Source organism: Perognathus longimembris, chromosome 11 (assembly GCF_023159225.1).
Source record: "Perognathus longimembris pacificus isolate PPM17 chromosome 11, ASM2315922v1, whole genome shotgun sequence".
Lineage (NCBI taxonomy): Eukaryota > Metazoa > Chordata > Mammalia > Rodentia > Heteromyidae > Perognathus > Perognathus longimembris.
Genome location: NC_063171.1, coordinates 3719270 through 3732362, shown reverse-complemented (window position 1 = coordinate 3732362; position 13093 = coordinate 3719270). Strand labels below are relative to the sequence as shown.

At 51.4% G+C, this 13093-nt stretch overlaps 1 protein-coding gene across 2 annotated transcripts; it reads left to right on the top strand.

Annotated features, from left to right (window-relative positions):
• The first annotated feature begins 378 nt into the window (after positions 1 to 378).
• On the top strand, positions 379 to 9627 carry Znf692 (zinc finger protein 692). 2 transcript variants are annotated; one of them, XM_048356942.1, is made up of 12 exons: positions 379 to 419; positions 737 to 1033; positions 1240 to 1271; positions 1563 to 1826; positions 2304 to 2349; positions 2445 to 2576; positions 2906 to 3091; positions 3179 to 3256; positions 3354 to 3432; positions 5159 to 5273; positions 8316 to 8415; positions 8536 to 9627. In XM_048356942.1, exons 2-12 carry the CDS (start codon positions 855 to 857, stop codon positions 8918 to 8920), a joined length of 1596 nt encoding a protein of 531 aa, XP_048212899.1. In that variant the 5' UTR covers positions 379 to 419; positions 737 to 854; the 3' UTR covers positions 8921 to 9627. The 2 variants fall into 2 exon arrangements, with proteins under 2 accessions (XP_048212899.1, XP_048212898.1); XM_048356941.1 differs by lacking the exon at positions 379 to 419 and having other exon boundaries at positions 455 to 1033.
• Positions 9628 to 13093: the final 3466 nt, after the last annotated feature.

Here is a 13093-nt window from a genome sequence, read left to right as displayed (position 1 = left end):
TGGCGACTGAGAAAGGGACATTCAATGTGGGAACGAGCGGCGAGGGTCCCCACACGGGCAGCAGCTGAAGTGATCTACTTCACGTCACCCCAAGGCTTGGCCATCAAGAGCAGGCGCTCCTCGAGGACGCCACCAACCCACGGCTCCCGCGGGGCCCGGGAACACGCGCGCAGCCTCTGGAGCTGGGGAAGCTCAGCTCCCGGCGAACTGCAGCGCTGTTGTCTAGTGCGCAGGCGCGTTCCGGGGCCAGGCTCGCCCCTCCCCAGCCCCGGCCCCGTTCCGGGCTAGGGCCGCGGACGCTGCGGGAAACGGCGGCGGCGCGTGCGCCGTAGGCTCTAGTGTCCCTGTGGCTTTCGTGTCTGCCCGCGCGGCCAGACAGACGCAGGCGCAGCCAGGGCTAGGGCGAGCGGGGCGCCAAGGTAAGACCCGGGGGTGGGGGGTTGTTCAGGGCCAGCCCGGAGCTCTCTCGGGGCTCGTCTGTGCCCCGCGCGGTAAGCCTGGGTGCTGCGGCCCTCCGTACCCCGGGCCCCACCCCGGCGCGCCCGCCCTTGCACCTCCCTTGTCCCCTGCGGACGGGTGCAGGCCGGCGACGTCCGTTCCCCGACCTCGGGCTTTGTGATGACTTCCACCCTCCCCTCCCGCCCCGCAACGCCCGCGTGGAGCAGCGCGCGCCCCGCGTGGAGCCGGGGCGTCGGGCCCTGACGCAGCGCCTGCTGCGGAAACGGTTTGTTTCCAGCTCCAGTTCCCCGACGAGGAAACTGAGGCACGAGGGCGCGAGTGGACCCCGGACAGGATCCCCGGCCAGCTGGGGTTCCAGACAGCGTAGGAACTCCTTCTTCCCGGCCGTAGCGAGCATGGCGTCCCGCTCGGTGCCGGACGCGTCCCGCAGGCGGCGGGAGAAGCGGAGACAACTGGACGCGCGCCGCAGCAAGTGCCGCATCCGTCTGGGCGGCCACATGGAGCGGTGGTGCCTCCTCAAGGAGCGCCTGGGCTTCGCCCTGCACTCGCAGCTCGCCAAGTTCCTGCTGGACCGGTTAGAGGCCGGGCAGGGGTCCGGGGGGGACAGCAGGCAGAAGCCCCAGCCCCTCCCCAGGACGCGTCCTGCCCGGGTGCCTGTTCGGCCGGATGGCCATGTACCTTGTATCCCGGCGCCTAAGAGGGTGTTAGGGCTGGCCCCTTAACTGCACAGTGCCCAGGGCTGAGGGCTCTGACCTGACCCACAGCTTCTCATTCTGACAGGTACACTTCTCCAGGCTGCATCCTCTGTGCAAGTAGGTGGAGACGGCTGGGGCGCCAGAGGGAAGAGAACAGCAGGGAATGGTTTGATTCCCCCCCTACCCCCCATGAGAGCTGGATCCGGAGGAGCCTTGAATACGTTTGGGAGCGGGGACAGAGTGGGAGAACCAGAGGTCTGATGGGGCAGTCTCTGGGAACATAGCCTTTGAGGCTCGGGGCAGCAATTGCCCTGGGATTCCAAAAGAGGACAGCATTGTCTAAGGGACTTTCTGGGTGAGAGGAGGGGCTCTCCCAGCCCGGCCTGACTGCTTCCCCCGCCCCTCCAGGTCCAGAACCTTTGCCACCCAAGGGTCTGCAGTATCTGGTGCTCTTGTCTCATGCCCACAGCCGGGAATGCAGCCTAGTGCCCGGGCTCCGGGGGCCTGGAGGCCAGGACAGAGGTCTTGTATGGGAATGCTCAGCGGGCCATACCTTCTCCTGGGAACCTTCCTTGAGCCCTACATCTGGAGAAGCAACCAAGGAGGTCCCCCTCCCATGTGCTGCCCAGACAGGCTGGAGCCCAGAAGCCAGGAGGAGGCAGAAACCTGCAGGTAGGCCGGAGGAAAGAAGAGTTGTGGAGAAAAGGGGGGGAAAAGTTTCCAGTCTTTTGTAGCTGAGAACTAGTTTCTAAAAACGATACTTTCATGCTGACAAGGAATTAGTTTTCATATACACTGTTAGATATAAAAAGCAGAGCAGGGTGTACAGTATATTATCATTGACAGACAATACAAATAAGGATAAAAAGTACATTTGTGTGTACTTGAACACATTATCTCTGGAAGGGCTGTTCTAGAAATTAAAGCTTTTTGTTTTAATTGTACTAGGAATGAAGCTTCAGTATACTTTTAATACTTAAAAAAAATGTGATGAGTCATGTGTAAAGTGAAATACCACTTCGCATCTAGTAGCCTTTGTGCCTGCACCCTCCTCCTCCTTCTTCTGCATTAGTGTCTTCCACTTCTTCAGACCTTAGAATTCTACCTCATTCCTTGAGTCCTTCCCTCCTGACCCTCCTGTACCAACAGGTTTGGAACCTGAACAAGAGAGGATTCAAGAAGCCAGACTGCCCAGGTGAGGGTGGGCCATAGAAGGGATGGGATGGACTTGCATAGATATAGGTAGGGGTGGGGAGCAGAATCTCACACTTGCCTTCCTTGGGCTTACAGAGGAGCAAGACCCTCACCAGAGACCTTCCTGTCCCCAGGAGAGGAACAAGATGAGGAAGATGAAGATGATGCCAATGAAGAGGAACTACTCAGTGATGCCAGCCCCTGGACCTACAGCTCCTCCCCAGATGAGCCAGTTGGGGTTGAGGGAACAAAAGAGGGAGGCAGCTTTGGCTTGATGATCTGGAAGTGTTCAGGCGCATGAGTTGGTCTTGTTGATGAGAGGGCAGGGTGGATTTGTGGGGGGTGGAGATGGATGGACTGTGAGGCTTTGAATTAAGGATGCTCACAGGAGTAAAGTCAGGTTCTGAGGGAGGCTAATGGGCTGAAATCGCGTATAAAGCAGAGCCTGGGTGATAAGTTTGTTCCAAGTTGGAGATCTTTTCAGTTGAGGTTAAGGTTGTGTGAAGCCTGGCTGCATGCCAAGAGAGGTAATGTCCAACTCTCGGTTCTCTTTTTAGCAGTGAACCAGAAGTCCCCAGACCACCCTGTTCTGTTACCTGCACATCTAAGAAGGAACAGACACCAGCAGCACCTGAAGCTCTTCCCACTCCTCTTGCTGTTTCCTCTTCCCCAGCACCGTCTGAGGTGCAGTTGGAGCTTAGCAGGACCCCTCTGGGAGGCGGGCAGGCAGAGCCTTTGGCCAGGTAACATGTTGGCCCAGGCAGAGAGGGTAGAGGTGTCTTGGGATGTGCTTCCCTAGAGGCTCTCTGCTCCCTCTTTGCTGCCCATAGCCCTAGGAGTCAGGCCGAGTCTGCTCCAGCCCCAGCCTGGGATGAGGACACTGCACAGATTGGGCCCAAGAGAATTAGGTAGGCTTTGGGGAGATGGGACTCTGGGGAAAGCCAGAAGAAGGAGAGTAAATGAGAGCAGGCAGGAACCCTTTTGTTCCTCATTTTCCTCCCCCAGGAAAGCTGCCAAAAGGGAGCTGATGCCTTGTGACTTCCCTGGCTGTGGAAGGATCTTCTCCAACCGCCAGTATTTGAATGTGAGGGGCACAGATTGAGGCCTATGGCCATTGGGATTGGGAAAAAGCTGAAGAAAGTAAGCCCTCTTGCCTATGGGCATAGCTCAGTGTTACAATGCTTGTCTAGCATGTACAAGGCCCTGTATTTGTTCCCTAGTACCACTAAAATGACAACAAAAAAAAGGGAGGGGGGAAGGAAACTTGGAGTCTAGAAGAGAAGAGCAGGGGTAGACATGCAGAGTTTCCTGTAATAATCATTACATGATGGCAGGTGAGGCAGACAGTTAGGCTTCAGACACAGTGCCACTGTCCACCACTGTTCATTGCATGGATCCTCTGAGGATCCTGCAGAAATGACAGTGCCACACATCAGTCTTTTGTGTAGTGACAGCAATATCCTAGGCACTTGATCTATATATAAGTCCTGGTCCCCACAACACCTGTGGGAAAGGAAATAGGTGTTGATGTTCCCACTTTGTGAGTGAAGAATCAGAAGCACAACTGAAAGGTTAATCAGCATTGTCAGGTTTCTCAGTCACTGTGCAGTAGTACTGGGGTTCTGGGTCTGTACTCAGCCTTCCTCTCTACGTGACCTGGAAGGCCCTTCCACAACAGGAAAGACTTGGCCCTACCCGGACCATATCACGCAAGAAGTGTGAGGCCTAGACCTTTATTTTTTTTTATGCATTTTTATTTTTTTGGCCAGTCCTGGGGCTTGGACTAAGGGCCTGAGCACTGTCCCTGGCTTCTTTTTGCTCAAGGCTAGAGCTCTACCACTTGAGCCACAGGGCTACCTCTGGCCTTTTCTATATATGTGATGCTGAGGAATCGAACCCAGGGCTTCAGGTATATGAGGCAAGCACTCTTGTCACTAGGCCATCTTCCCAGCCCCAGGCCTAGACCTTTAGCAGAGCAGGTCCTAAGTGTGAGGGAATGATGAGCCAAAGGGATTGCAAGGGGTGGTGGATAGGAGAGAATCTTATATACAGAGGACAAGTGAGAAAAGGGAGAAGTCCCAATGTAACATTGAGACTTTGGACTAAGGTCATTCAGCAGGCACAGGTCCTACCTGAGCTTTATGGAGGAGACTAAAGACTCCTGGAGGTTAAACCAGGATTATGACAAAGGGGAGAGCTCATACAATTTAATGATCCAGAAGGCAAAATTAGATCAGATAAAAAGATAAATACACCATAGAATTAAAGCTGAAGTATTCCCAGGCTGGGTATAGCTGAATGGTGGAATACTTGCCTCGTGTATTCCAGGCCCTAAATTGGATCTTTAGCACTTAAAAAAAAAAAGAAATACACATTAAAGTTATTTCAAGTTGAGAGCCTGTGTGTGTGAATGTCAGAGATGGTATATGTCAGAAATATTAATGCCGATATTGATGAGATAATCACATTTGCCCAAACTGTTCCTATTCTGACAGTGAACCCATGGTTGGAGGAACCAGGAATGTCACCCAGAGTGGTACTTTGTATGGGAACATTGCAAGACATTGCAGGGGGTGGCAAGGAAATGAGTTCATAGAAGTCAAGCACAGAACAGAGCAGGGTTTTGTGGGCTGGCTGAAATCGATGTCTTTCTAGGTGAGGATGGAGTCAGGAAAACAGCTACGCAATGGTACTGTGGTGTGGGGAACAGGAGAATGACTAAGGATCCGACTTACTAGGCCAGCTCAGTTAGTCTCTCTGGGAAAGGCAGTCATCCTTGTACCTTCTCTCCCCTGCTGCCTTCCTTCTAGCACCACAAGAAGTACCAGCACCTCCACCAGAAGTCATTCTGCTGTCCAGAACCAGCCTGTGGGAAATCCTTCAACTTCAAGAAACATCTGAAGGAGCACGTGAAGCTGCACAGTGGTGAGCAACTCCACTTCCCTTTCTCTGGTGTCCTTCACTTCCTTCTGAGCAATGACTCACGCTGTCTTCCTCCATTCCCTGTCCACCTGTCTGTTCAAGACTTCCACTTGCTGCTATAGTCATGAATAAAGAAGGTAGCATAAGTTCTTGTGAGATAACCACTGTAATGATTTTGGGCTAGCAAGGATGGGAAAGCCAGAAGAGTAGAATTATATGAAGGACAAGTGCTACTGTAAAAAAGTTCCTGGACACTGGTGACTCACACATGAAATCTTAGCTACTCAGGAGGCTGAGGTCCAGAGGATCATGGCTTGAAGTCAGCAGGAGGAAAAGTTCCCAAGGTTCCATTAACCAGAAAAAAGTGGTACTGGAGGTATAGTTCAAGTGTTAAAGTACCATCTGCGAGCAAACAATCCAAGTTAGCTAGGTGAGTGTGAAGCCCTTAGGTAAAGCCCTGGTACCAGCAAAGAAAGGGAAAACTCTAAAGTGAGGAATGGAGGACAACACATGTTGAAAGCCCCTAAGGTGGCTTCTGTGTGCTATGTTCTAGGAACAGGGAGGAAGACAGGTTAGAAAGGTCAAATGGGTGATGGAGACCAGAGTAAGGAAGGCTTAGCTCCTGCTTTGATTGAGATGAGATCATCAGAGACATGTTTGGCTATGACTTTCAAAAAGATGATTGGGGCTGGGAATGTGGCCCAGTGGTAGAGTGCTTGCCTAGCATGCACAAAGCCCTGAGTTTGATTCTTCAGTATCACATAAACAGCAAAACCCAGAAGTGTCTCTGTGGCTCAAATGGTAGAGTGCTAGGCTAATCTTGAGCAAAAGAAGCTCAGGGACAGCACCCAGGCCCTGAGTTCAAGCCCCAGGACTGGCAAAAAAAAAAAATTGTTATCACTGCTATGTGGATAGTAGGAGACTACAGGTGGATGGGATTGGGTGGTCAGCCATTTGGGTGTTCATGTCAGATGAGATCGTAAATTCTGTGCATGTAGGTGATTATGGTAACCTGGACCTGCTTGTAGCATTTGGTGAACAGTGACTGGAGGCTCTTAGGTGTGCAGATGGAGCCAGAGGGGCTGTTTGGAGAAGGATAGATTAGCCACATGTGGGACAGGAGTTGGGGTGACTCAGGATTCCAGCCCATGCAGCTGAGCAGATGTGATTTCCTGAAACTAGAGAAGGTAACTTGGTTTGAGACATGTTAGATATCCCAGGAGATGTGAATGTAGAGTTTGAGGGAAATATGGAAAAATATAAATGCATATTGTGAGCATATGGGTGTACTTGCAGCATCATGCTAGCATAGGGAGTGAGCGGAGGAAAGGCTGCAGTGGGACCCCTGTCATCAGATGGACAGAGGCCAGGTAGGAGAAGAGGAAGGGAGATTAAGAGGTTGTCGAGGACAGAAGTGCAGAAAGTGCTCTGTGGAGGAGGGTGAATCACCAGCTGCAGGCACAGTGAGCTAAGGATGCCAACTGGCCACCAAATGTAGTCATGGGGAGATCTTCCTAGATTAGATAACAGGCAGAACTGACAGGTACAACAGGTGAAGTGTGACAGTAGAATACAGTAGATGACAGCCGGAATGGAGTGGGCTTCAGTCAGTGCAAACAGCAAACCTTGACGACTGGAGTTTTGCCATGAAGATCAGCAGAGAAAGGCGGTCTGGGGATGGGATGATCCCAGCGAGGAATGGCTTTTGGATTTGGGGGGCGGGGTGGGGGCGCTGAGCTTTGAGAGGCACCATGGACCATGGAGGTGACCACATATTTAGCTACAAGTTGACAAATGGATTTGGTGGGTGGATGCAGATATTCTCTCAGCTTCTTCTTAGTGACTTTGAAAAATAAGCACACTACTGAATGAGGACTGGCCGTGTTGGAAACTCATAAAGAGAGGAGATATGTGGAATATCTGGGAGAGAGACCTGGCTGGGGAAGGGCAGGTACACAGGGAGCCCCTGTACCGTGGCTACCAAGGCAAGGAGAGGCCATGGGGAAGGCTGTGCTTCATTCAGTGCACATGTCTAGAGCAAGCTGAGGGTAGTTTTCTTTAAGTTGGGCTTTAACCAAGCTGAGAGCACTGAGGGAAACCAGGTGGGCAGGTTGGTAGTGTGAGTGGCTGAGAGTGGAGAGGCAGTGATAGGTTGATGGACTGGAGGTCTGGAGGCGTGAGATCATCATGCTATGACAAGGGTGAAGAACCTGGCACCGAAATTGTAAAGTGGCACAGTGGTTGTATATCCCCTGGGAGTGATGGCAGCTGAGGAGGGTGGGGGATGATGTCGGGGAGCGGAGGGGGAGTGCTGAATGACAACAGGAATGGTGGTTGACAGGTGGAGGGCTTAAAGTCAGATGTATGGATGGAAGGGGGAAGTGAGGGAGGAGGCTGCAGATGTGTCTACATTGGTTAATGGCTAGATCTTCAGAGGTGGTGAAAGAGGCCTGAGTTCACTAAGAAAAGCAAGGACAGCTTTTGTACATGAGGCTTGTAGGGTGAGTGGAATAGGAGAAACCACAACAGCCCTGACAGCTGGTGGAGACCAGTAACCATGGGTAACAGGCGGGCTACTGGAGCAAACAGCAAGGGCAGGTCTAGGAAAAGAAGAGATTCGCTGCCTATGAGGCGCTAAAGGGGATTTATAGAGGGAAGATGCCAGCGTGGATGCCAAGAACTGTCCTTGAGTTTGGGCTTTGATCCTAATTCCTGTCCCTGACCCTAAGCTTGTGTGAGCCTGCTTCCTAACCACACACAAGGACTCAGCTTTCTGTTCCTTGATTCTCCTAGACAGAGACCCAGCTTAGGGACCCAGGAGGTATGCCTCCACTTGAAGAGAGTTTCCTTGTGATAATAATGAAGTATTTTAGCCAAGTATGCTTTTCTATATTTGTATCTTATTTAGCTGTCTGGACAGTTCTTTGGAACACAGGCCTCCTGACTAGCAGCACTGGGGCATTCTGTCAGAAGTGGTGGGTAGGGTGGGCCAAGGAGGGGCTGTACCTAATGATGGAGTCTGGAGCTCCCCTTGTGTGCCCACAGACACCCGGGACTACATCTGTGAGTTCTGTGCCCGGTCTTTTCGCACCAGCAGCAACCTTGTCATCCACAGACGCATCCACACAGGCGAGAAGCCCTTGCAGTGAGTGCCGGGGAGGGCCTTGGGGCCACAGGGAAGGAGCTGGGGCCTGGCAGCTGGGCAGAATATTCTGGCAGTGAGGTAGCCAAAACCCCTTCCTTCCCTCCTCTGTTCTTGCTGCAGGTGTGAGATATGCGGGTTCACCTGCCGCCAGAAGGCCTCCCTGAATTGGCACCGACGTAAACATGCAGAGACGGTGGCTGCCTTGCGCTTCCCCTGTGACTTCTGTGGCAAGCGCTTTGAGAAGCCAGACAGTGTTGTGGCTCACTGCAGCAAAAGCCATCCAGCCCTGCTCCCAGCTGCACACGAGTCACCCAGCCCCTCGGAGTCCTGTCCCAGTGTCGCTGCTCCCAAATCCCTGGGGTCCACTGAGGGGTTTAGATCCCCTCTCTCCTTAGGCTCCAATCCCGCTCCCTCAGCAGTGGGGGTAATCTCCTCCTCTGAGCTTGGGGAGCCAAGCTCAGCCCCAGTCATTGAAAGGTTTGAGGACATAGTCCAGATAACTTAGTTCCTGGGATTACGAGGGGAATGCAACATGGAGGCACTACTGGGAGCTAGTGAAGCCAGACTAGTCTTCCTAAAGAAGAGAATAAACAGTGTTCTAAATAAGCATGCATGGGCAGAGCAAATATTTTAGCACCCAAGGTGCAGGAATCTTGAATTCCTTTGAAAGCAGACTGTTAGAATGTGCCAGAATGCAGTATAAATGCAGGCCCTCACCTGCCTCGAACTTGAGAGCCCAGCATTTCTCCCTCCCCTCCCCTCCCGCCCCCCGGACTGTCATGTTTCAACCCTTCTCTATCACTGAGTATGACACCAGTGTTCACACTGGGGTAGAGCAATGTGGGACAGTGAAGAGTGCCCGAGCCATGCTCCGGTGGGACTGGCACCATCAGGACAAAGCACAGGGTCCTGGGTCTAGCTGATATTTACCACTGAGGAAGTGATAAGGCTAAGTGCAGAGCTGAGGTGTTCTATAAGCAGGTGGCTGAAAGAAATGCTACAGTTTGAATCTGAAAATGGCCCCTGAAGTCTCTCGTGAAAAAGGTTTAGTTGTCAACTGACAGGACTTTGAAACATGATCGGCTGTAATTTCATCTATGAATGTATGAGTTCATAGCTAAATGGATTGTCAGGAGGCAGGGCCTGGTTGGAGGAAGTAGGTCCCTGGGGGCCTTGGAGGAGGGTGTCTTGTCCCTTGAAGACCCTTTCTCTCTCTCTGTGCTCTCTCTCTCTGTTCTCTCTCTCTCTCTCTCTCTCTGCTTTCTGGCTGTCACAAGATGAGTTTCTGCTTTATCACCTCCTATCTACTACAATGCATTTTGCCTCACCTCAGGTCCAAAGCAATGAAGCCAATCCACTCTAAGCAGAAACCTCTGAAACCATGAGCCAAAATAAATTTTTTGTCTTTTAAGTTGATTTTCCTCAAGTATTTTGTCACAGCAATGAATAAAGACTAACATAGGTAGAGAGGAGAGACCTGGAAATGATGAACCTAACTGGTTCTTGGGTCACTGCAGATCTGTAAAGACAAAGTCACATTTGACAAAATAGGCTCACACCAAAAAGTCAAACAAGTATCTCTATTTCACCAGTTATGAATAAAGTCACTGGCTTCTTCCAGTAACATGAGCTTGTTCATTCCTCTGGAACCTGCTTCCTGCGGTTTCAGGTGTCTTTTGGAAATCATTCTGATGATCCAGGTAGCAATATTGGGCTTTGAGGAGCCACACGGTGTTGTGTTGGGTTCCAAGGCAAATGTTCCAAACTGACTGGAAAATGCTGGTCTTCCATGAGAAAGATGGGTGGCCATACTGAAGTCCACTGTCACATGAGTGGCTTACCTCTGCCAAGAAGCATGAAGATGCCAAGTGTTGAAGTAAGCAGTCCTACTCTGTCTGCAAATTCCCTACCTCTGTGCCTCTATCTCAAGCAGAATGAGAAAGCAACAGAGATGAATAGGTTGAACTGAAAAACAAAAATACCACAGAGCAGGCATAACTGACCAAATATGTGATCACTACCTGAAGAGGCAGGGTGGCAAAAGAAGTGGGGAAGAAGCCCAGCACTGGTGACTCATACCTGTAAGCCTAGCTACTCCAGAGACTGAGGATTGCAGTCCAAAACCAACCTGGATAGGAAAGTCTGTGAGACTATTTTCTCCAGTTAACCACCAAAAAGCTGGAAGTGGCACTGTGGCTCAAGTGGCAGTGAAAAAATGCTAAGGGACAAGTGGCCAGGCCCTAAATTCAAGTCCATTCTACCCCCCACACACACACACACAAAATGAAGTGGAGAATGGGAGGGAAAAGAAATGTAAGCTAGAATAAAGAGATGGGAGAAGACAGAACAGAAGCAGAAAAACAGGAAACGGCAGAGAAAACGCAACAATAGGACAGAACTATCAGAGCTCTTGCACTTCGAGCTTTGGGGGCTCCCTGACTGTGTCCACATATCAGATGTGCCTGCCAAGGGAAAGGCTGCTAATAAATGCAAGACAGCTGGGTACTGTCTTGGGCAGCTCATGCTTCTAATCCTACTGAGGAAGCTAAAATCTAGGATCATATTTTGAAGCCAGCTGGGATTGGAAAGACCATTGTGAAATGCTTATTGCTAATTAACCACCAAAAAAGGAGATAGTGGGGATATATTTCAAGTGGTATAGGAGTACCCTTTCAAAAAAGCTGCCAGCTAGGGCCCAGGCCCTGAGTTCAAGCCCCAGTACAGGCACACACACAAAAAAAGTGCAGGTCCCCTTCCAAAACCATGTGACTTCCCTTTCCTGCCTTGGTACTATAGTGGTGCTTGTCCAGCCATTTGAGAGGAGCTTCTTAGGAAGTCTCCCTCAGTGAACTGGGATACAAAGAGCTCTTGTTTTCCCTGTCCATTTGGGCTGGTAAAAGCTAGAACAGAGCTTGCTTCAGCCTTGCTGATCGCTGCCATGGTGGTGTGGCAGCCATGGTGCAGGCTGAAGCATTTGCCACATTCAGTGCATTCTGTGGGCTGCTTGCCCAGGTGAGTCTTGGTGGAGAGCAAGCTTGGAGGCAACACCGAAGAGCTATCTACACTCAGATGTAGACACGTGTGGCTTGTGGCCTGCGTGGTTGTGTAGATGGACTTTGAGATTGCACACGTGATCACACTTCTCTGTGCACGTGCTCCAGTGTTTGGTGAGGTCTGATTGGTTGCTGAAGCTGTGACTACACTCAGGGCAGAGGAGGAGCCTCTTGCCTGTGTCAACACACTGATGCACCAATATCTCATATCACTGCCTAAATCCCATGGTGCCAAGAGACACAGGTATGCACAGTGGCTATGCCTTTATCCATGTGTGAACAATGGTAGCCAACCAGTGTGGCACTCTCCAAGAAGCCCTTGACGCATACTGGGCACTTCAAAGGTTTCTCATGAGTGTGTCTGGAGGTATGTTAATTCAGAGCTCTTGCCAAAGTTCTTGTCACACACAACACATTGCTGTGCAGGGGTCCTGGACAGTGGGGATGGCTGGGACTCTAGGCTATGTGGACTGGTACATGGCCCTGCACGGTCATAGAGTGCCCAAGGGCACTGGATGCAGCTGGTGTGCAGGCAGGGGGAAGGGGCTGGGGGTCCCCCTGAGGTGTGCACCTGTGCCTGGTGGAAATGTAGGGCCTCTGTTGGAAGGAGTAGGCACCCAGTAGACAGCCACAGGACAGCTCCAGTGGATGCTGTTGGCTCCAATGTGGCAGCAGTGCCAGGAGGTGTGAGAAGCCTCAGCCACTGAGGTGGTAGGGACACGGTTGTGTCATGGGTGTCTACCCACACACACCACCCTGGGTGAAAATGGTTCTGAGCAGCCCTTTGGAAAGCATGGTACTCACCCTCTGGGGTCCACCTTCTTACTGTGGAAGTTTTAGTTTTCCTGAGGTCTGGAAGGGATAAAAGCAGAGGAAAGAGGGGGAGGCCTTGAGAAGCTGGTCTATGGATTCTGGCGTGCCTTCTCTCAAGGACAGGTATTATGGCTCCTCCTACATCACCATCCCTGAGGAGAAATGGTCACCATGAGCCAGCCACACCTGCCACCATACTGCCTTGGGAAAAGGAACTATGGCTTTCTACTCCTGGAACCTAATCAGGAAGTCTGTCTCCCACACAGGAGCACCCAAAACATGGAGGAAGTGTCCTTGTACTGCCTGGAAGGGCAAGAGGGACAGACCACACCTGTCCTGGAGAACAGGAATGTTCCAGAGGGAACGTTCAACACTGCTGGAGAGGGGAAAAGAAAGAAGAATGCCAGCCTGTTTTCTGGTAGAGATGAGATTCCCACCTGGGGATGAGTTAAGAAATGTCAAAGAGAGATACTAGCTGATAAGAAATCCCCTGGACCTGGACTATGCCAACCACTTCCCCTGAGAAGCCTTTCCTGAGTCATAGCAGTGAACCCCGCCAGGCCTTGAAGGACAAAGAGGGCAAAGTAAGTTTAGAGGACCAGCAGTAGCCTGGGCAAAGGCTCAAACCTGATACAATTAAAAGGCTGAGGCCTAAGAAAGGGGAGGCATTTGAGAACTCAAGGATTTTCTTTGGCTTTGGTCAGTACTGTTAGCCTCAGGAGACACTCCATCTCTGGCCTTATAATAAAGTATGGCCCATTCCTGAAATTAGCACAGGGGCTCTCAAAGCGGGCAGCTGTGACTGCAGAGTA

Excerpts from the sequence above, each read along its gene's own strand:
- Znf692 (XM_048356942.1), top strand. The coding sequence starts at position 855 with ATGGCGTCCCGCTCGGTGCCGGACGCGTCCCGCAGGCGGCGGGAGAAG. Across the intron at positions 2,350-2,444 it reads CAAGAAGCCAGACTGCCCAG|AGGAGCAAGACCCTCACCAG; the intron begins GTGAGGGTGGGC and ends TTGGGCTTACAG. Across the intron at positions 3,092-3,178 it reads CAGGCAGAGCCTTTGGCCAG|CCCTAGGAGTCAGGCCGAGT; the intron begins GTAACATGTTGG and ends TGCTGCCCATAG.